General features: G+C 54.8%; 1 protein-coding gene across 1 annotated transcript in view; it reads left to right on the forward strand.

Annotated features, from left to right (window-relative positions):
• The window catches only part of JPH3 (junctophilin 3), a 100,391-nt gene that overhangs the window by 22,479 nt on the left and 56,943 nt on the right, over positions 1 to 20,969 (forward strand). The window contains exon 2 of the mRNA XM_054453284.2: positions 20,192 to 20,969. Coding sequence (XP_054309259.1) covers positions 20,192 to 20,969 — 778 coding nt within the window. The remainder of the gene's footprint in view (positions 1 to 20,191) is intronic.

Here is a 20,969-nt window from a genome sequence, read left to right on the forward strand (position 1 = left end):
GGGTAGCAACATGTTGGCCAGGCTAGTCTCGAACTCCTGACCTCAAGTGATCCACCTGTCTTGGCCTCCCAAAGTGCTGGGATTACAGGCATGAGCTGCCTCACCTGGCCTTATTTTATATATTTTTTGAGACGGAGTCTCACTCTGTGAGCCAGCACACCTGGCCCATGGCTTCTTTTAAAAAGAGACTGCTGGAGGCTGAGAAGTCTTTTCCAGGGCTCCACCTGGGGACTGACCACTGGACATGGTGAGGTCTGTGTTTGGAGGAAGTGGGGTGACAGTGACAGCTGTGACTATTGGAGCATGCAGTCGGTGCTGGGCAGGTGGGTCATTTCTGAACCCTCAGTGTTACCTCCTCGGGGGTCCTGGCCTGTCGCTCTCCTCCTCCACACCAGCCCCCAGCAGCTCTCAGGCTGCCTGGGCCCAGCCCCATCGTCAGCCGCTGGGCACCCACCTGAGAGGTCTGAACCCCGCCCTCGGTGCTGCACGGTCACTGGCCATTTTTGCAGAGGGGCCCTCTGAGCAGGAGCAGCAGGGCCAGCATGCACACTGGAGCCGAGGTCCCAAGAAGGAAGTGGTGAGGAGGAGGAGGAGGGCCTCAAGCCCCTGCACAGCGCATGTTCCACGGGACAGGCCAGGAGCTCAGAAGTTGCTCATAGCCAAGGAGGGAATCTCCAGATTGGCCACTCCCGGATTCCTTAGCTCAGGTTGTTCTTGGAGTATGTGTAAGTTACTGCTATCGGGGCGGGGGGTGGTTATCCTACAACAGGTGTTTGGTGGGGGAGGAGCCTCCTTAGAGGTGCCAAGAGCAACAGTGGCCAGGGTCTAATGTCTGCGGGGCCACTCCCGTTGCTTTGTGCTTAGTAACTGGGTCTTCAAGGCAGCCCTGTGGGGTAGGAATCATTTTTATCCTGTAATATTTCATTTTGCACATGTGCAGACTGAGGTTTCTTAACTAGCCCCAAGCCGCACAGTTATCACCATGGAGCTGGGATTTGTACCCTGGTGGCTTAGCACGGAGCCTGAGCACACAACTCCCACCCACCTGCCTCTCTGACCGCGAGTCCTCGAAGAGGACTGGGGCTCTCCTCCCAGCACCACCACGGCCATTGAGCCCAGTGCCCAGGAGACTGAGGCCTGTGAGGTTTCACCTGGGGCCTGGAGACAGGCTCCAAGTGGTGTGGGGGCCCCTGTGCCCAGGTTTTCCCTGAGGTGCCGGCTCATAGCTACACATGCCCATGGGCCTGCCTGAGTCCAGTGCTCCAAGCCACACCCCGAGTGGGCAGCCTCCCTCCCACACAGTCCTCGGCCTGAGGCCGCCACACTCAGAGCCACTCAGCCTATGGGGTCGTGCATGTCCAGAACCCTGACCCTTGGGAAGGTTGGGATGGTTGGAAATGTAGATGTTCCGAGGGGAAGTGGCGGGAGCAGGTGCCGGCTGGGGCCAAGGGATTCTCAAGAGAAGACGTGAGCTTCACTCAGGCACAGCTCTTCAGCAGCAAGACTGTTGGTCCTAAAAGATCATGTAAGTAGAGGAGGGCATGGTGGCTCATGCCTGTCATCCCAGCACTTTGGGGAGGGCAAGGTGGAAGGATCTCTTGAGGCCAGGAGTTCAAGACCAGCCTGGACAACATAGTGAAGCCCCATCCCTATTTATTAAAAAAAAAAATAGTTTTTTAAAAGATAATTTTAAAAGGTGGTTGGTTGTGAAATAAGAATCACCTGGGAAGCTCTTAAAAGCCTCGAGCCTGGGCCTGCCCCAGCCCCGCTGAATCAGTGTCTCTGGGCCGGGGGGCGAGGCCAGTCATTAGTTGCCAAAGTTCTCCAGGTGATTCCAACTCAAGCCTCTGCCCTAGAGCCGTGGCTCAGCTTAAGGAGCATCAGGGCCCCTGGAGGTTGTTAAACCCACGTTGTGGGGCTCCAGCCCTCAGTTCCTGATGCAGCTATTGGGGTGAGCTGAAAATCCACTGCAGAGCCTGCATTTCAGGGTTCCCAGGTGGCGCCACCAGCTTGAGAGGGCCTTGGCGCTACTGTAACGATAACAGCAGCAGTCTCCAGAACCTTCTGTAGGCCTCTGCATGCTCACAGGTTAGACCACCAAGACCACCCATGGATTTTATGTACTAGACACACAGTGTGGGCCTCGTGCCCAGTGCCGTCTGATATGCTTTGTAAATGCAGACCTGTTCCTCCCAGTGCCTTTGGAGGTGGAGATTGTGGTCCTTGTTTTACAGGCAGGGACAGTGAGGGGACTGTGACCGCTGTTGGTGCCAGGCATCTGGCTGCAGCTCCCAGGCTCTCATCCCTTTGCTGTGCTCCTTTGCAGCTTGGAGGGAATGATTTTTATCCCCATTTTGCAGTATGGGGAAGGTGAGGCTCAGAGAAGTTAAGGACTTCTGTCTCGGGTCACGTGGCTGGGAAGCTAACAGCCAGGATCCGAGCTCAGATTTGCCTGACTTCCACCCATGCTGGTGGGCGGGTCTTCTCCTTGGAGAGGGGCCAGTCTTGCCCCGTGGTGCCATCTCTGCACCGGTAACAGCATCAGCCAGGCACCCTGCAGGTCACCCCACGCCTCGCGGGGGTTTCCACTAACCCTGCTGTCTGCCAGGCCAGCCCGTGGGCCCCACCGCCCCCTGGGTGAGCGTTCCCAACATCAGAGCTATGCAGTGGGTAGTGAGGGGATCGTGGGTCCGGGGAGGGCAGGACTGGGAGGGGCATCCTTATGTGCTGTATCCTGTTCCTGCCTCCCCTGTTTACACCCCACGGAGGAGGGAGGAAGCTGGGGTTGAGGGCAAGGGACAGTTCCTGCTCTCCCAGGCCCCATAAGGCGTGCACGAGGCTAAAATTCAGAAGCCGGCAGGACGCCCAGGTCTCCTGAGCCTGTGCGTCTGATCTGCTCACCTGGGAGAGGATGGTGCTGGCGTGGGCAGGTCAGAAGGAGCAGCAGGACCCTTCCACGGCCCAGGAAAGGCCAGCCTTCAGGGACCAGAGCCCCCATGCTGGGCACACGGCTGCCACCTTAGGCGGCGCCCTCCCTAGCTGCCACTTCAGAGTGAGCCCCCCCTCACTGGCGTCTGCCCTCCTTGAATGAGTGAGGGAGGGGCCGGGTGGGGCTGGATCGTGATCAGAGCCGGAGTTGGCCTTCGTGAGTGATGGCCTTGCCTGCTCTGTTGCCCGGTGGCAGTAAAGAATATTCCTACAGAGTGTGGGTTTTGGAAGCAGACATGCCTGGTAGGGGTCCTGGCTCAGACGCTTCCCTGACGTTAGCACCTGGGCAAGTGGCTTAACCTTATCACTCGGTGTTGGCATCTGTAAAATGGGTACAATAACATGCTACTGTCTCCCTTGCGGGGCTGTGCGAGAATCGATTCAGTGGCCCATGGAAACACCTAGCGTGGCCCGGATGCGTGGTGAGTGGCCTTGGCGGCGTCAGCCTTCATGGTAGGTGGGAGAGCCTTGCCCTTCCGGGTGAGGTCGGGGTAAGAGAAAGCAGAGTCCGTCCCCAGCAGGTGTGGCTGGGAGGATGCTCAGGGCTGGTGGGAACATTGGGAGTCACTGTGCTCCCAGTGGACAGAGTGTCCGGTAGGGTCTACAGATGAGCCCCACTTCTTAACCTTGCCCTGGGTCCACAAATCAGCCAGAGTTACTGGGTGTGGGGCTTCCTCTATGTCAAGGATGGTGGGGAACAGAAGGGCTGGGTCCGGAGTCTCCAAGGCTCCTTCCAGGCTCCAGGGCTAACGCTGTGGGGAGGGCCCAGGTCTCCACCTCTTGTTGCTGTGTGGTCTTGGGCAAGTGACTCACCTCTCTGAGCCTCTGCGTGTCATGGGGAAGTGACACCATGCCTGCTGCTGTCTCGGTATTTCATAAGTGCTCAGCAAATGCCAGCAGACCGTGTCCTTCAGACGCGGAAGCTGGGGTTCCTGACTTCTGGGCTACTGCTGGGGTGGCTCATGAAGGTTTTTCTGTCCCCGCTACAAAACAAAAGGCAGCTGATGCAGGAATTTTAGTAAAGATAACGTATATTTGATTTAAAAGAATGCTCTTTATTCTGAGATTTGGTCCATCCCATCTTTGTGGATTTTTTTTTTTTAATTTGGATGTGAAAAAGACATTCCCTTTATTTGTAATTGCCCAAAGTCGGAAGCAACGAAGATGCCGTTAAATAGGGAAGTGGATAAGTAAATGGCGGTGAGGATGCGGAGCAGCCTTCAATGTGTGTTGCTCAGCGGGAGAAGCCCGTGTGAAGAGGCCACATCCCGTGGGGTTCCAACTAGATGGCATTCTGGAAGAGGCAGAACTCTGGAGACAGTGACAAGATCAGTGGTTGCCCAGGGTTGGGGGCGGGGAGGGACAGACAGGCGGAGCCCGGGGGATTTGTAGGGTAGTCATAGTACTCTGAGATACTCTAATGGCGGGTATATGTCCGGATGCCTTTGTGCACACCCATGGAAGGCGTGGACCCTGATGAAAACCATGGCTCTGGTTAATAATGTATCCGTCTTGGCCCATCAGTTGCGACAGATGTACCACAAGATGCTAATATCAGAAGAAGTGGGGGGCGAGGGGATACAGTATATGGGAACTCTCTGTACTTTCCACTCATTTTTCTCTAAAGCTAAAACTGCTCTAAAGTATTTTTTAAAAAGAAAAAGTTAAAAAAAAGACCAGTGCGATGAATCAATGTGGAGAGTGGAAGAAGTAAAGTAAAAATGTTGCCCGGAGTCCACGCTGGAAGCCAGTTGGGGTGTGGCTGCTCCACTCAGTTGACTGTCTGAGTCTTGTCCCCACAGCACAGACTGGTGGACCTTCAGCCCCCACACTGGAGGCACTGGCCTTCCGAATCCCTTCTCACCTGGGTGGGGTCAAGACACACCTGGGTCCTATTTGCTGCTCTCCTCAGGGTGAAGATGCACCTGGGTCCTATTTGCTGCTCTCCTCAGGGTGAAGACGCACCTGGGTCCTATCTGCCCCTCTCCTCAGGGTGAAGACGCACCTGGGTCCTATTTGCTGCCCATCTCTGGGGTCAGCTGCTGTTGGCACCTCCCACCCTAGGGGGATGGTGTCTGCAAATGGTGCTTTTTGCCTCTGGCATGTCCACCCTGTCACAATCATCTTCATCACCCTCATCTGCAGACCTTCATCTGCAGACACTGCCTCTGCTGACCCCTCTCCCCTTGTCCTTCTGGGGAGATCATGGACCTGCCCCTTCCTGGCATTCCCCAGCAGCCTTCCAAATATGCAGGGACAGGGCATCCGCCAGCCAGTCCTCCATGGGGAGCAGGACTGTGCATTGAGGCCAGGCTCAGGTCTTCACCCACATCGACAATGTACGAGTCCCCTCTGAGCCTTAGTTTCTGTGGCTGGAAAAATGAGGTTAATATCACTATTGTGAGAATCTTCTCATAAACGCATCTTTCCTTCCCCTCCTCTTTAAAACTTTTAATCCTTATTGAGCTATTATGTGCCCATAGTTTAAGGTGACATTTGGTGCTAAAAACAAAATAGAGCTTGGAGCAAAAATCATGTGTGTCTTCAAAGACTGACCACCATGTTTCCAAGTGGGTGTGTTTGCCGCTTCCTGAGCTCATGCTCACTTTTAGCCATTATCTGTTGACTTCCTACTGTAGTAGATGGAGATTTTCAATCCCTTAGACCCCCATTCTCCCCCCTCCCAGCTATCTCAATATTGCTATATTGCATTTTTTGTTGTTAAATCCATACTCAGTGTTTTTCATTATGACTATGTAAGTATTGCTTACTGCTGAGCCAGGCGATGGAGTCTGAGTCTGTACACTTCTCATGCATAACTTGAGTTAGTAATTGTCTCGCTTTTTTTCAGCTGCAGTTTTCTTTAAATCACCGGTTCTTTTTTCACCTTCCAACTGCTCAGTGAAACACCTCTCAAATGCAGCTTGCACTTGAGCAAACTTGCCAGATTCTCTCAGTAATACACACAAATGTACAAATACGTTTGTTTATTGATTGATTGCCTTCTTCCCAATTCTTCCCGCATCTTCCTGGAGATTTCCTTCACCTCTCCTGTGTTTGATCTCCTCATGTCTTATTTCATGGTTTCCTCCCTCATTTGGGTGGAGTACATCCTGGAGTAGCTTCCTAAGAAAGGATGCACGGAAGATATAGTTTCTGTGGCTTGATTATTTGATAAATTGGTATGCATAGTATGTTAGGTTGAAAATCATTTTTGCTCATAATTTGGAGCGGTGGGGGTGCAGTTTCCCACTGACTTCTAGGTTCAGTGTTGCTCTTGAGAAGCCCATGCTGTTCTGATTCTCGGTCCTTCATTTGTGATGTTTTTGGTTTTCTCTGGAAGCATTTAGGGTCTTTGTCGTTTGAGTTCTGAATTTCATGCCACTGTGTCTTGGTTGGGTGTCTCTCTCATCATTGTGTGGTATCTGTGAGCCCTGCAGTCCGGATGCTCACACCTTCCATTCCAGGAGAATTTCCTGTTTAAATCTGTGCTCATTTTCCTTCCCTGCTTTCTAGAACTCCTGATATTTTACAGTTCAGCTGTTCTGGATGAATTCTTTAATTTTCTTGCTGTTTTGCCTACCTCTTTTTTTGTTCTAGTTTCTGAAAGATTTTCTTGATTTTTATCTTCCAGACCATTTACCAAAATTTCTTTTAGCTATTATACTTCTAATTTCCAGAAACTCTTTATCCCTGGTCTTTCCTTTTTAATTGCATTTTATTCTCATTTTGTATTTTATCTCTGAGGATTTAAATTCTGGTCACTTGATGTCTTCTCCCACCTGCTGCATTTTTTGATTCCCCCTCTTTTTTTCCACTTATTTGTATGTTTTGGTCCTTTTCTTCCCCACCAAGGCTTCTCCTTATGTCTGAGGACCATTGACTGTTCATGTATTAAAGTGAGGTACGAAAAAGCTGAGTGGAAACTTGTGTGTGTGGCAGCCTCTGCTTCTGGCTGCAGTCTGTTTTTTTCAGAGGAATTCTCCACCTGTCTCCTGGATGAAGTAATTCTCCCTGTTTGGGTGGGGTAGCAGGCAGGGTCTCTTGGTTCAGAATGAGCACTTTCCCAGTGCCTGCTGAAGCATTGGCGAAGAAACGAGTTCTTCCCTGGCAGTCCTCCTCACCCTCCTCTGTCTGGTGCCCCTGGGGTGGGCTTGTCTGATTGTTTGCCTAGAAACTTTTCTTCCTGGGTTCTGCAGAAGGAGAGAAAACTCTCTTCCTTTCATTCATTATTTATATTTCTCAGCAATCTGGCTTTTTATCCTTTTTCTTGGTTTGTCCTAACTTTGTTTTGAGAGATGGAGTCTTGCTCTGCCACCCAGGCTGGAGTGCAGTGGCACAATCACTGCAGCCTCAACCTCCTCGGCTCCAGCCCCTCCTGGGCTGAAGCAGCTGGACTACAGGTGTGCGCCGCTAAACACACTAATTTAAACAAAATTTTGGCTGGGTGCAGCGACTCACGCCTGTAATCCCAGCACTTTGGGAGGCCAAGGTGGGTGGATCACTTGAGGTCAGGAATTCGACACCAGCCTAGCCAACATGGTGAAACTTTGTCTCTATTAAAAACACAAAAATTAGCTGGGCATGGAGGTGTGCACTTGTAATCCCAGCTACTCCAGAGGCTGAAACAGCAGAATTGCTTGAACCTGGGAGGTGGAAGTTGCAGTGAGCTGAGATCGTGCCACTGCACTCCAGCCTGGGCGACAGAGCGGGACTCTGTCTCAAAAAAAAGAAAAAAAAAAAAAAGAAAAAAATTTTTGGTAGAGACGGGGTCTTGCTGTGTTGCCCAAGCTGATCTGGAACTTGGGGTCTCAAGCAGTCCTTCCGCCTCAGCCTCCCAAAGGGCTGGGATTAGAGGTGTGAGCCGCCACGCTTCTCCTGTCCTTTTACTTCATTATTTATATAGTTAATCACCTCACTAGAGACTGAGAATTCTGTGTCCTCAGGCTGCCATCACAAAATACCACAGACAGCATGGCTTAAACCACAGTTAATTTCCTTGCAGTTCTAAGGCTGGAAGGTCAGGGTCAAGGTCAAGGTGCTGGGAGAGTTGGTTCTTCTTTGTCTTCATGGGCTTGTCCCTCTGTATGCCTCTGAGTCCCTTCATAGAAAGACACTAGGCCTATTGGATGAGGACCCCCAGTGCCTTCATTTTTAACTCAGCCACCTCTTTAAAGACCTTATCTATCTCCAAACAAGGTGACATTCTAAGGTGGCAGAGGGTGCCGGGGGGGTGGGTGGGACTTCAGCATATGCATTTTGGAGAAACGCAATTAAGCCTGTAGCGAATTCCAGCAGACATAAGTATTCAGAGCTCCGCTAAGATTAACCAAAAAAAAAAAAATTAACTGATGGGTAGGGCACGGTGGCTCACACCTGTAATTCCAGCACTTTGGGAGGCCGAGGCAGGCGGAGTACCTGAGGGCAGTTTGAGACCAGCCTGGCCAACATGGTGAAACCCTGTCTCTACTAAAAATACAAAGATTAGCTGGGTGTGGTGGCGGGCGCCTGTAGTCCCAGCTACTCCAGAGTCTGAGGCCGGAGAATAGCTTGAACCTGGGAGGCGGAGGTTGCAGGGAGCCGAGATCACACACTGCACTCCAGCCTGGGCAACAGAATGAGACTCTATCTCGAAAAATAAAAATATCTGGTGTTGGTAGTAACGATGTAGGGGACACGGTCTCTCTGACAGTCTTTTCTGGGGGTAATTTCTGAAAAACCATACCCCCAAACCCTTCGTTTTGACCAAGCAATTTCATTCTAGGAATCTATCCTAAGGATAAAGTTTAGCATCATATAAAGATTAGCTATGAAAACGGAGGAGTTACCCGAATGCCTTGCGGCATAGGATTAGCTTGTAATTTATGTGCTTGTGAAACAGCCATGCAGTGGATGGGGCTCTGTGCAGCCGGGGACGAAGCGGGTGCGGAGAGGCAGGAGGTACAGGCACGGGGCTTGGGGGCCACCCGTGGAGAAAGCCCTGGAGCTTTGTGAATGCCGTCTGTTGGCCAGCGCAGGGCTCTCACTGTCACGTTGGACCTGTGCCTGAGGCCTGGTCCCTGGTCTGTGAGGGTCCCAGAGGGGGCACAACAGGCGAAGACCCCAAAGACAAGGGTCTGTTCCGGAGCATCCTGGGCAGAGAGCGGGTACAGGGGACAGAAACCCAGCCAAAGTGGCTCAAGTGGAAGATGGGTGCGGGTCAATATGGGCCAGCCTGAGGGGTGTCAGAGCTGGGAACAGGGAGGCCATGGGAAGCCCACAGGAGCCACTTCTGAGTCCCCTCTGAGGGTGGAGGCCTGGCCGCCTCCCCACTGGTGCCTGTTTTTTCCTTTCTCTGCAGGTTGGCTTCTCTGCATCCCTGTCTCCGGGTGGGAAGGGGTCCCTGCAGGCTTCGTCTCCTCCCAGCCGCAGAGCCACCTCCTTGGGCTCCCCTGCCCCAGGCCCAGGCTGGTGTGGTTGGTGGATCTAATTGGGATTTGGTAAGCTGTGATGGGAGGGGGGCTCTGGTCTGTGCCCACCCATGGGAAATGGGCCCTATAGGAGGCAGGTGAGGCGGGCCAGAGTGAGTCAGTGGTCCAGTCCAGAACAGAGGCTGTGACCCACCAGGTGGGAGAGGATGGGCTTTGGGGTCGGGCCTCAGCCCCGAGTGGGCAGGCACGGTGTGGGACTGGCTGAGAGATGCTCTGTGTGGGCTTCGGAATCAGCTCAGCATAGGTTTCAGTCCCGCTCTAGCTGGGTGACACTAGGGTTATTTTACCTGTCTCTGCCTCAGTTTCCTTCTTTGTTTAGTGGACACAGTAAGAGTCCTGAGCTCTCGGGGCAGCATGTGGGTGAAAGATGATCTCCGCCTGCGCGGATCCCCGGAAATGCTTCCCCTTTTCCCTCCTCACTGGACTCTGGGACAGTAGTGGGAGTCTGGGTGGGGGCTTTTGCCTGCTAGAACTCATGGGTTGGGGCCGCGCATGAGTGAGTGTCTCCTGGGCAGGGCTGTGGCCGTGAGCTCAGGTCTGCAGTGGGCTCCTTGCTCCTCCCAGCAAAGTGTTCACCTTGTCCCACCCTGGGACCTCTCAGATACTCTTTGGAGGTGTTGACCTGGGGCATCTGTCCATGGCCCTGAGGAGGTGGAGCACATGGTGGGGGCTGTGCTCTCCCCAGCTGGGACCCCGGGCTCCGAAACTAATGTTTTGGGAAGAATGTCAGGTGACGGGTGGGGCTTCAGAGGAGGAAAAGAAACAAGTGTGTGAGATGTACAGGCCCTGGCAAGAGACAGGCAACAGCAAGAGCCTGCCGGCCATACTTACCCACAAGGCCGGCTGAGGGGCTGTGCTGGCCCAGGGCTCTGGCTTTCGGACCCAGACAATGCTGCTGACCACGCAGGCCAGGCGCTGAGTGACTGTCCTAGCAGATCTCCGAGTGGAGTCCCCTGAGCATTAGGAATGCAGCTTCTCAGGCCGTGCCAGCCTGGCAGAACAGGAAGGGAGGGATACAGCCCCGTGGGGACGCAGCTGTGGCTCGAGTGACACCTGCTGGTGGCCTCATCTCGTCTGCTCTCTGCGAGTCTGTGGCGGTTCTAGTCGGCGTTTCACAGGCAAGGTTTAGGGGGTTTGTTCCTCACCTGGGGTCCAACCACGTCTTCCAGCTTCCTCTCACGGTGTTTGGGCCATCGGTGGGTGAGGTGGCTGCAGCAGAGTCAGGGACTCCTGTGTGTGGAGGCAGCACCAACATCCCCTGCAGCCACACCCTCCTGAGAGGGTCTGGAAGGAAGCAGGGCACCCCGCCAACCCACCTGCCTCTGGGGTGTCTTCCAGGGCCCCCGGGCCAGGGCAACTGGAGCACACAGGACATTATCTAGCTCTGGGGGCCGTGCTGACTGAGACCGACCCTTGCAGCGGCCCACAGGGATGGGCAGCTTGCGGGGCAGCTTTGTCCCCCCGGCACTGGGTCCTGTCTTTATGCACACAAGCCGCCTGTTCTGCAGATGACCAGTTAGGTTCGATGGAACAGGCTTTGGGAATCAGCGCCTTGGATTTGCCCCCCACAGCTTTGGATCTTGACCTTGGGAGAGGCCTCCACCACGTGCCCTGGGGTGGGGTGGGGGGCATCCTGCTTCTGCGCCGTTCAGCTCAGTTGCCCTCAGCCGCGGTTGGCTGCCAAGCACTGGGGTGTTGCTGGCACAGCCAAGGAACTGAGCCCAGACTTTTTGTTTACTTAAGCGTAAACACAAAGGGCTGGGGGTGGCCGAGCTGATGGTGCGGGCGTGTGCGCTCAATAGCTCCATCACAGTGGATGTCGCTTTATTGAGCAACCGAGGGAGGGAGGGAGAGGAGCAACTGCAGCGAGTGTGGAGGCCCAGCCCGCAGAGTTCCCATCTGGGGGAAGCCCCGTCCCTCACTGCCTGTTCCCGGTGCTTTGGTGCCCTCTGCTGTGGGGTGATGAGGTCACCAGGCTACTCAGGCAGTCCCCACAGAACTGAAGGCCATGTGCTTTCGTGTAGCCAAACCCCTTTTCTTATTGATACCAGTTATAAAATCAGAGCTATGTTCCCACCAGGGGCAAAAATCCAACACCGTGCAGTTGCAAACACGGGGCAGGAAAGACTCCGGCGACCCTCGTTACACTGTGCCGGGAGGCATGGCCAGAGCTCCGTCAGCTCATGCGTCGCTTAAACCTAGAGGTGGGTGCAATTATCATCCTATGTTACAGGTAGGGAAACTAACTCAGGTCTGAGATGTGACTGACCTTCCCCGGCCATAGTACGCACAGCACAGTGGGGCCTGGACGCGGCTGCCTGGTTTCAGGTCCACACGCTCCCCAGCACTGCCAGCCGGGTTCCAGCATGACGGGGGTTAGGCCTCCACAAGGCCCTGTCGGCCACGGGAGTTTGCTCCGAGATACTGGGTCCCTGACTGTGGTCTCAAAGCCCCTAGGATTTGACCAGCCATTCTTTTATCTTAGGAGCCAGAAGTCTTACATCTGTATTTTTATTTTGCTGTGCTTCCACCCCTGCTCTGCTACCTTCACTACATTGTTTTATTGGCATAGTATAAAATTCACATTTTACAGTGTGCAATTCAGTGGCACTAGCACATTCACCGTGTTATGATCATCGCCTCTATCAAGTTCCAGGCCACTTTCATCACCTCAAAACCCCAGCCCTGTGAGCAGCCATTCCTGCTCTTCCCTGGCCACCATCTGTCTCTGGATTTACCTGTTCATGATATGGGGGCGGGGGGGGGGAGCGGAGAGTGGGTGCCCTGGCCACCATCCATCTGTCTCTGGATTTACCTGTTCATGATATGGGGGGAGGGGGGAGAGAGAGAGAGTGTGCCCTGGCCACCATCCATCTGTCTCTGGATTTACCTGTTCATGATATGGGGGTGGGGGGAGGGGAGAGAGAGAGTGTGTGCCCTGGCCACCATCCGTCTCTGGATTTACCTGTTCATGATATGGGGGCGGTGGGGGGAGAGAGAGAGTGTGTGCCCTGGCCACCATCCATCTGTCTCTGGATTTACCTGTTCATGATATGGGGGGCGGCGGGGGGAGAGAGAGAGTGTGTGCCCTGGCCACCATCCGTCTGTCTCTGGATTTACCTGTTCATGATATGGGGGCGGGGGGGGGGAGAGAGTGTGTGCCCTGGCCACCATCTGTCTCTGGATTTACCTATTCATGATATGGGGGGCGGCGGGGGGAGAGAGAGAGTGTGTGCCCTGGCCACCATCCATCTGTCTCTGGATTTACCTGTTCATGATATGGGGAAGGGGAGAGAGAGTGTGTGTGCCCTGGCCACCATCTATCTGTCTCTGGATTTACCTATTCATGATATGGGGGGCGGCGGGGGGAGAGAGAGAGTGTGTGCCCTGGCCACCATCCATCTGTCTCTGGATTTACCTATTCATGATATGGGGGGCGGCGGGGGGAGAGAGAGAGTGTGTGCCCTGGCCACCATCAGTCTGTCTCTGGATTTACCTGTTCATGATATGGGGGGAGGGGGGAGAGAGAGAGAGTATGTGCCCTGGCCACCATCCGTCTGTCTCTGGATTTACCTGTTCATGATATGGGGGGAGAGGGGAGAGAGAGAGAGTATGTGCCCTGGCCACCATCCGTCTGTCTCTGGATTTACCTGTTCATGATATGGGGCGGGGGGAGAGAGAGAGAGAGTGTGTGCCCTGGCCACCATCTGTCTCTGGATTTACCTGTTCATGATATGGGGAGGGAGAGAGAGAGAGTGTGTGTGCCCCGGCCACCATCCATCTGTCTCTGGATTTACCTGTTCATGATATGGGGGGTGGGAGGGAGAGAGAGAATGTGTGCCCTGGCCACCATCTGTCTCTGGATTTACCTGTTCATGATATGGGGGAGGGGGGAGAGAGAGAGAGAGTGTGTGCCCTGGCCACCATCTGTCTCTGGATTTACCTGTTCATGATATGGGTGGGGGGGGGCGGAGAGAGAGAGAGTGAGTGTGTGTGTGTGTGTTTTAAATGAAGGCTCATGGTACGGGGTCTCTTCTCGTTTTGCGCCCGCGTTGGGCCCAAAGTGTGTCCTGTGTGCATGTCTCTGACACCCGGAGTCATGGGGCCCAGTCACGTGCTGCGCCGACGTGGAGTCCGAAGTTGTTAAGGACAAAGTTGGGTGAGACCCCAGTGACTCCCCGTCCCTTCTGCTCTCCTTTCCAGATCTGGGACTTTCTTGGGGACAACCCTGGGATAACAGCCACCACCGGAGTCTATGCTTGAAGGCCGCTCCATCTCGTGGTGCCCTGGGTGAATGTCGAGGGAAGGCAGATTCCCTGCGCACCCGGGGTCGGCTTCTTGCTCAAGGACTCCAGACGCCGGTCTCCCGGGTGTCGTTCCCATGCTGAGCTCCAGTCGGGGGTGTGATCAGCACCCTGTGCTGGGGGCTGCTGGGGTTCCGTGTTGTCGGAGCAGTGCTGTTTTGTGTTTTTCTTTTAAAAAAAAAAAATTTTTTTTTGAGATGGAGTTTTACTCTTGTTGCCCATACTGGAGTGCAGTGGCACAATCTTGGCTTACTGTAGCAGCCTCTGCCTCCTGGGTTCAAGCAATTCTCCTGCCTCATTCTCCCCAGTAGCTGGGACTACAGGTGCCCGCCACCACACCCTGCTAATGTTTGTATTTTTAGTAGAGATGAGGTTTCGCCATATTGGCCAGGCTGGTCTCGAACTCCTGACCTCAGGTGATCTACCTGCCTGACCTCCCAAAGTGCTGAGATTACAGGCATAAGCCACCACACCCCGCCTCCTTTTAAAATTTTTTTTAATTTTTAATGAGATGGGGTCTCACTATGTTGCCCAGGCTGCCTTTGAACTCCTGGGCTCAAATGATTCTCCTGTCTCAGCTGTGTTTTGTGTTTGCTCCAGCCTCTTGCTGGTGAACAGATGCGTTCACTGGACACCTAAGTGCCTGGACCGTGGAGCACAGGGTGGGGGTGGTGTTCATGGCCGGAACTCCAGAGGCTACTGGGGAGACACAGGAGCGACCACCATGATCCACAGACCAGGACTGCACAGAGCACTTGAAGGGGCGGGCTCAAGAATTATGCCGGAACAGTGAACATGAGGGCTCCTGGCTCCCCTCCGAGGACAAGGGCTAGGTAGGAGGAGGGGACAGGGCAGGGCTGAGGTAGGCAGGCTTGGTTCACGGCAGGGCTTGAGGAGCGAGGAGAATGAGGACTACCGGGACCTGGGGTCCCTGCTCTGCTCACCTGCTGAGAATGAGCCAGTGTTGGCCTCTGGTCTCCATGTCTGTAGAGCGGCCTCTCTGCTTCCGCTCCTGTAGAATGGGAATAACAACATCCAGCCATAGAGTGCTGTGAGTTCAGGGACAGGACACAGCGAAGGTGCCCCAGTCCCCCTTCCTGACCCCAGCCTGGCGTCACCCCTCTATCCAAGGGAAGAAGCAGCGGTCTGCCTACAGATCTCTCAGGATGTGAAGTATGGTCCCCGGCCTGGTGCCTTTGCAGTGGGCCCAGGATGGAGGGTAGCCTTGGCACCTGGGGAAGACAGGTGAACCTGGATCCAGACTCTACCTCAGGTGACCGCCCTGGGTTCTAACCCTGCCCCTTCTGCTTCCTGGCTGTGTGTTCCTAGGGCGGCCACAGTCCCTTTCCACCCTCAGTTGCCTCACCTGGGAAGAGAGGTGCAGGGGTTTTGTGATGATCATAATAGTTACCATCAATCAAGCATTAGCAACTTTCCAGCACCTTCAGGCAGTTACCCTGTGATCTGCACAGCCACCCTCCCCTCGTTACAGATGAGGAGGCTGAGTGAGAGAGAGGTTAACCCAGACATTCCCAAGGTTGTAGATTGAGAAAGTGTTGAGTTGGGATTCAAACTCCAGTCTGTCTAAGGCCTCCTAGCCCCTTCCTGACCCTGGAACCTTCCGCACCTCGTGGCCCCACCAGACCCTGCACGAAGCTCCTGGTGGGCAAACTGGGCACCTTCACTTTAAACGTTGAGGGAAAGATACACATAACCTACAATGTCCCATCTCAGTCATCTTCACGTGTGCCGTTCTGTGGCGTTAAGCACGTTCACGCTGTTCAACCGTCACCAGAACTTTTCCATCTCTAGAACTTTCTCATCTTCCCAAACCGAAACTCTGTCCCACTAAATGCTCACTGCGCGTCCTCTCTCCTGGCCCCTGGCACCCTCCGTTCTACTTTCTGTGTCTATGAGTCTGATGACTCCAGGGACCCCATGACAGTTGAATCCCACAGGATTTGTGCCTTCGAGCCTGGCTTATTCCACTGCCTGACGGCCTCAAGGCTCATCCAGGAAGCAGCAGGTGCCCGGCTTTCCTTCCTTTTTAAGGCTGAGGAATATTCCACTGCATGGGGGGACCATGTCATTTTATCCACGATGCCTTCACTTTTCAGCTCTTGTTCCCATCTGTATCTGTAAGCTGGAGCATCCCTTGATGGAGGAGGGATCTCGGGGAGTAGGTGAGCCCCTCCTCTTTCCAGGGTCATCCTCCACTTTGCGGGGGCAGCCCACCATCCTGGACTTCCAGCTGAGGGGTGGCCCAATTTAATAAGCACTTTAGGAGGTTGAGGTGGGCGGATCATAAGGTCCAGAGATTGAGACCATCCTGGCCAACATGGTGAAATCTTGTCTCTACTAAAAACACAAAAAAATTAGCTGGGTGTGGTGGTGCGTGACTGTAGTCCCAGCTGCTCAGGAGGCTGAGGCAGGAGAACCGCTTGAACTCGGGAGGCAAAAGTTGCAGTGAGCTGAGATCGCGCTACTGCACTCCAGCCTGGCTACAGAGTAAGACTCCATCTCAAAAAAAAAAAAAAAAAAAAAAAAAAAAAAGGGCTGTCCCGTTACATGTGCATGCCAGGTAATCAACAAATGCTTTTTATTTTTATTTATTTGTTTAGAGACAGAGTCTTGCTCTGTCGTCCAGGTTGGAGTGCAGTGGCATGATCTGTGCTCACTGTAACCTCCACCTCCCAGGTTCAAGTGATCCTCCTGCCTCAGCCTCCTGAGTACCTGGGATTACAGGCACCCATCACCATGCCTAGCTAGTTTTTTTGTGTTTTTAGTAGAGACAGGATTTCACTATGTTGGCCAGCCTGGTCTTTAATTTCTGACCTCAGGCGATCTGCTTGCCTCGGCCTCCCAAAGTGCTGGGATTACAAGCATGAGCCACCCCACCCAGCCAACAAACGCTTTTTAAATATAAGTATGTCCCATGTAGTGTGTCACCTAAAGAACGATGTGTTGTTCATCTGAAACTCAGATGTTACCAGGCGTCCTGTGTTTTATGTGACAACCCTCTCCACAGCCCTGGCACGGAAGGGGCAGTCGCTGAGGGTGCAATCTTGGGGTGAGGGTCCCTGCGATGGCAGCCTGTGTCCAGCTTGGACTGGCTGTGGGAAGGCCACTGTCTGGGCAGGACTGGCCTTGGTAAAGGGCCACCCCCTGAGACCCACTGAGCCTAGTTCCAGTTTCCCCCTCACAACCCCCAGCCTGGAAGGGCTTTCAGGTGTGGAGCAAGCCGCAGGGTTTCTCCCCAGTGTGGTTCGCATTGGGGTGCCAGGTGGTTCTGAGTCAGCTGCCCTCTCTGCCTCCTCCCCGTGCCCACCACAACTGCCCCAAGCGCTGGGACCTCTGGGGAAGAGGCTGAGGCTGACACTCTGGAAAGGTGTGCAGCGGTGCTGTGGGGTCCCTGGGGTCCAGTCCACATACATCCCTGCTTGCCCGGCTCTCGGCCTCCTGCAGGAGAAGGTGCCATGGCCTAATGGGTGGGAGGGCAGGAGCCTCATCCCTGGAGTCGGAGGTTGCTTCCGATGTTGATGGCAGTGGACTTGCCTCCAGGTTAGCTGCTTCCCCAAGCAGCTTATGGGGTACAGAATGACCAACCAGTGTGGGAGCACAAACATCCAACCCCCTTGCCTGAAAGTGGGACGAGGCTGAAGCTGACCTCTCGCTGAGACCACCTCATTCGGCCCCGTCCTCTGCTGCCACGTCATTCCTCCTGGTACCCCCCTTCTCCTGCCCCAAATAAGTCACGTTCACAGGATCCCCAGCTCAGGCTCTGCTCCTGGAGAAGCTGCCCTCAGAGGCTGCGTTGCCAATTACTTTTTCAATGGAGAGGCTGCAGCGTGTGGCAGGTGCCACCATCTCTTGGAGTGAGGCAGCCTCGGGGGTTCTGTCTGGGGCTGCAGCCTGATCGGTGGTCTTTGCACACCCCTTCTCTGCCCTGGCTGGGCCACGTGCTACGTGGGGCTTGAGGGGCCTGCAACGCAAGTCCCTCTGGGGGCTCGTGATGTGGTTGAGCTGGAAGATACATTCTGGAACATCTAAGACCCCAGCCGCTGTCCTGAGTCAGGAGGCCGCGGGTGCCAGGCATGGGGGCTCTGGGCCCGGGCACTAGGGTGCTTGGAGGTGCTGTGGAGGAGGGGTGGGGCTGGCTTGGAGCCCATGGGATTTGATTGGAGGGTGGGAGTGTGAGAGAGGAGAGTGTGTGAACAGAGCCTTGGACAGAAAAGCCTGGAAGGATCAGGACGCTTCGGGGGTGGTGGGTGAAGGTAGCGGGGTGTACGGATACCCTGGGGACGGAAGGTCACTTGGGGCTACAGGACTTTGAATTCCACACTTAGTTTGGATCCTACCCTCTGGTGTGGGGCATGTGAATGGAGGGGGGCCTGGCTAGGGAAGCGGGAGGGGCAGTGGGGAGTGGAGGGCTGCTTTGCTCCGAGAGATGGCGGCACCTGTCACCCACTGCAGCCTCTCCGTTTAAAAAGTGACGGGCAGAACAGGAACAGCTGCTGCCAGCTCCTGTTCATTTTGTCCTCTGAAAAGAGAGGTCGGGGTGGCCAGGTCCTCATTTTTCAGGAGACACAAGAGAGCTGAATTTTTATGTGAAATCTCTTGGTTTTGAGATGTTGGCAGGTAATTCCAATGTTTTATGAAAACAGCGGTGGGACGAATAAAACCTACGTATCCGTAAGTCTCGGCCTCCGGGCCTCTGGTCTGCAGCCTGTGCCACCGTGAGTTGGAAGAGTGGTGGACGGACCCTCTGTTCTCCCCGCAAAAGCCCTTTCCAGGGTGGCACATCCACTCCGTTAGTGCCCGGCTGCAATGAGAAGCTCGAATGACAAATGAGGCTTGAGGTTTGCCGCGTCAGGCACCGTGCTGAGGCCCAGTCGTCCTCACGGTGACCTGTGGCATGAGGAGTCCTGGTTCCACTCTACAGACGAGGACACTGAGGGCCAGCGGGGCCCAGACACTTGCCTGAAGTCACAGCTCACAGAGCAAGACATGGGCCCAGGTCTGCTGACCAGGTTTCCTTTTTATTGTGGTAAGAGAAATACAAAATGTACCATGTTAGCTACTTTTAAGTATTCAATTCAGTGGCATTAATTACATTCACGGTGTTAGGTAGCTGTCATCCCTGTTTACCTCCAAGACTTTCCCATCATCCCACTGCAAAATTCTGTCCCTATTCAACACTGACCCCACAACCCTCCCCAGCCCCTGCATCCGCCGCACTGTCTGCATCTCTGAGCGTGACTACTCTAAGGACCCCCTGTACATGGAATCATCCAATATGTGGCCTTTTGTGCCCGGCTCAGTTCACTCTGTGTAATGTCTTCGGCGTTCATCCACGTTGCAGCCTGTGTGAGAATGTTCTACCTTTTCAAGGCTGAATGATGTTCCATCGTATGGATGGACCGCATGGCGTCTGTCCATTTACCAGGTGATGGACTTGTGGGTTGCCTTTACCTTTCCGGCCATGGGAACAGTGCTGCTGAGAACCCAGGTGCACAGGCAGCTGCTGCAGTCCCCACCCTCCCTTCTTTTGGGGATATCAGGTCTGCTGACTTTATGTCTGAAGGTCATGGGCCACTGCCTCTTGACCCTACGCCCTTGAATCTCTTCCATGGTGTGTCCACTGTGTGGTCTTCCACACGCTTCTTGGATACTTCCAGCAATGGGGAGCTCACTGCGTCCCAGAGCAGCCCATTCGAGGCTTAGTGTGTAGCCCACACCTGTGTCCCCGTAGCTGCCACTCACTGGCCTCCTGACCCAGGACACACTTTCTTGTCCCCATGGCAGGGGCTCCGTGTTCACTCTGGGTTCTGTGGTCCTCACTCTGCACCACAGACTCTGATGCCTCCCTTCTTTCTCCCCAGTTTCCAAGAGAGAACAAGATCTAGCCATGAGAAGCAAGATGGAGGTGTCTTCAGAAACAGCCACTGGTGATAGAAGTTGTAAGAAGGCACCGTGGTCTGTCTGCCTCCACACAAACCTCACCAGGTTTCATCAAGATAGAAAGCATACCAGGAGTGGCGTGGCTCATGCCTGTAATCACAGCACTTTTGCAGGCTGAGGCAGGATCGCTTGAGCCCATGAGTTAGAAACCAGCCTGGCCAACATAATGAGACTGCCGTCTCTACAAATAATTTAAAAAGTAGTGGAGCGTGGTGGTGCACGCCTGTAGTCCCAGCTGCTCAGGAGGCTGAGGCAGGAGGATCGCCTGAGCCCAGAGGTTCCTGGCTGTAGTGAGCTGTGATGGTCTTACTGCACCCCAGCCTGGGCAACACAGCAAGAACCTGTCTCAAAAAACACAAAACAACAGGAAGCTCAGACAGGACTGTGGCTGCTTCCGCCCTGTCCGTGGCCAGGCTGTGCCCCCTCCTCTGCCGCTAGGCCCTCACCCCTTTCTCGTTTTCTCCCCAGGGACCTACCAGGGCCAGTGGGTCGGTGGCATGCGCCAGGGCTATGGCGTGCGGCAGAGCGTCCCGTACGGCATGGCTGCGGTCATCCGCTCGCCCCTGAGGACGTCCATCAACTCCCTGCGCAGCGAGCACACCAACGGCACGGCGCTGCATCCCGACGCCTCTCCGGCGGTGGCCGGCAGCCCGGCCGTGTCCCGTGGGGGCTTCGTGCTCGTGGCCCACAGTGACTCCGAGATCCTCAAGAGCAAGAAGAAGGGGCTGTTTCGGCGCTCGCTGCTGAGCGGGCTGAAGCTGCGCAAGTCGGAGTCCAAGAGCAGCCTGGCCAGCCAGCGCAGCAAGCAGAGCTCCTTCCGCAGCGAGGCGGGTATGAGCACCGTCAGCTCCACGGCCAGCGACATCCACTCCACCATCAGCCTGGGCGAGGCCGAGGCCGAGCTGGCGGTCATCGAGGACGACATCGACGCCACCACCACCGAGACCTATGTGGGCGAGTGGAAGAACGACAAACGCTCCGGCTTCGGCGTGAGCCAGCGCTCGGACGGGCTCAAGTACGAGGGCGAGTGGGCCAGCAACCGGCGCCACGGCTACGGCTGCATGACCTTCCCGGACGGCACCAAGGAGGAGGGCAAGTACAAGCAGAACATCCTCGTCAGCGGCAAGCGCAAGAACCTCATCCCCCTGCGGGCCAGCAAGATCCGCGAGAAGGTGGACCGCGCCGTTGAGGCCGCTGAGCGGGCCGCCACCATCGCCAAGCAGAAGGCTGAGATCGCGGCTTCCAG

Source organism: Pongo pygmaeus, chromosome 18, assembly GCF_028885625.2.
Source record: "Pongo pygmaeus isolate AG05252 chromosome 18, NHGRI_mPonPyg2-v2.0_pri, whole genome shotgun sequence".
Classification (NCBI taxonomy): domain Eukaryota; kingdom Metazoa; phylum Chordata; class Mammalia; order Primates; family Hominidae; genus Pongo; species Pongo pygmaeus.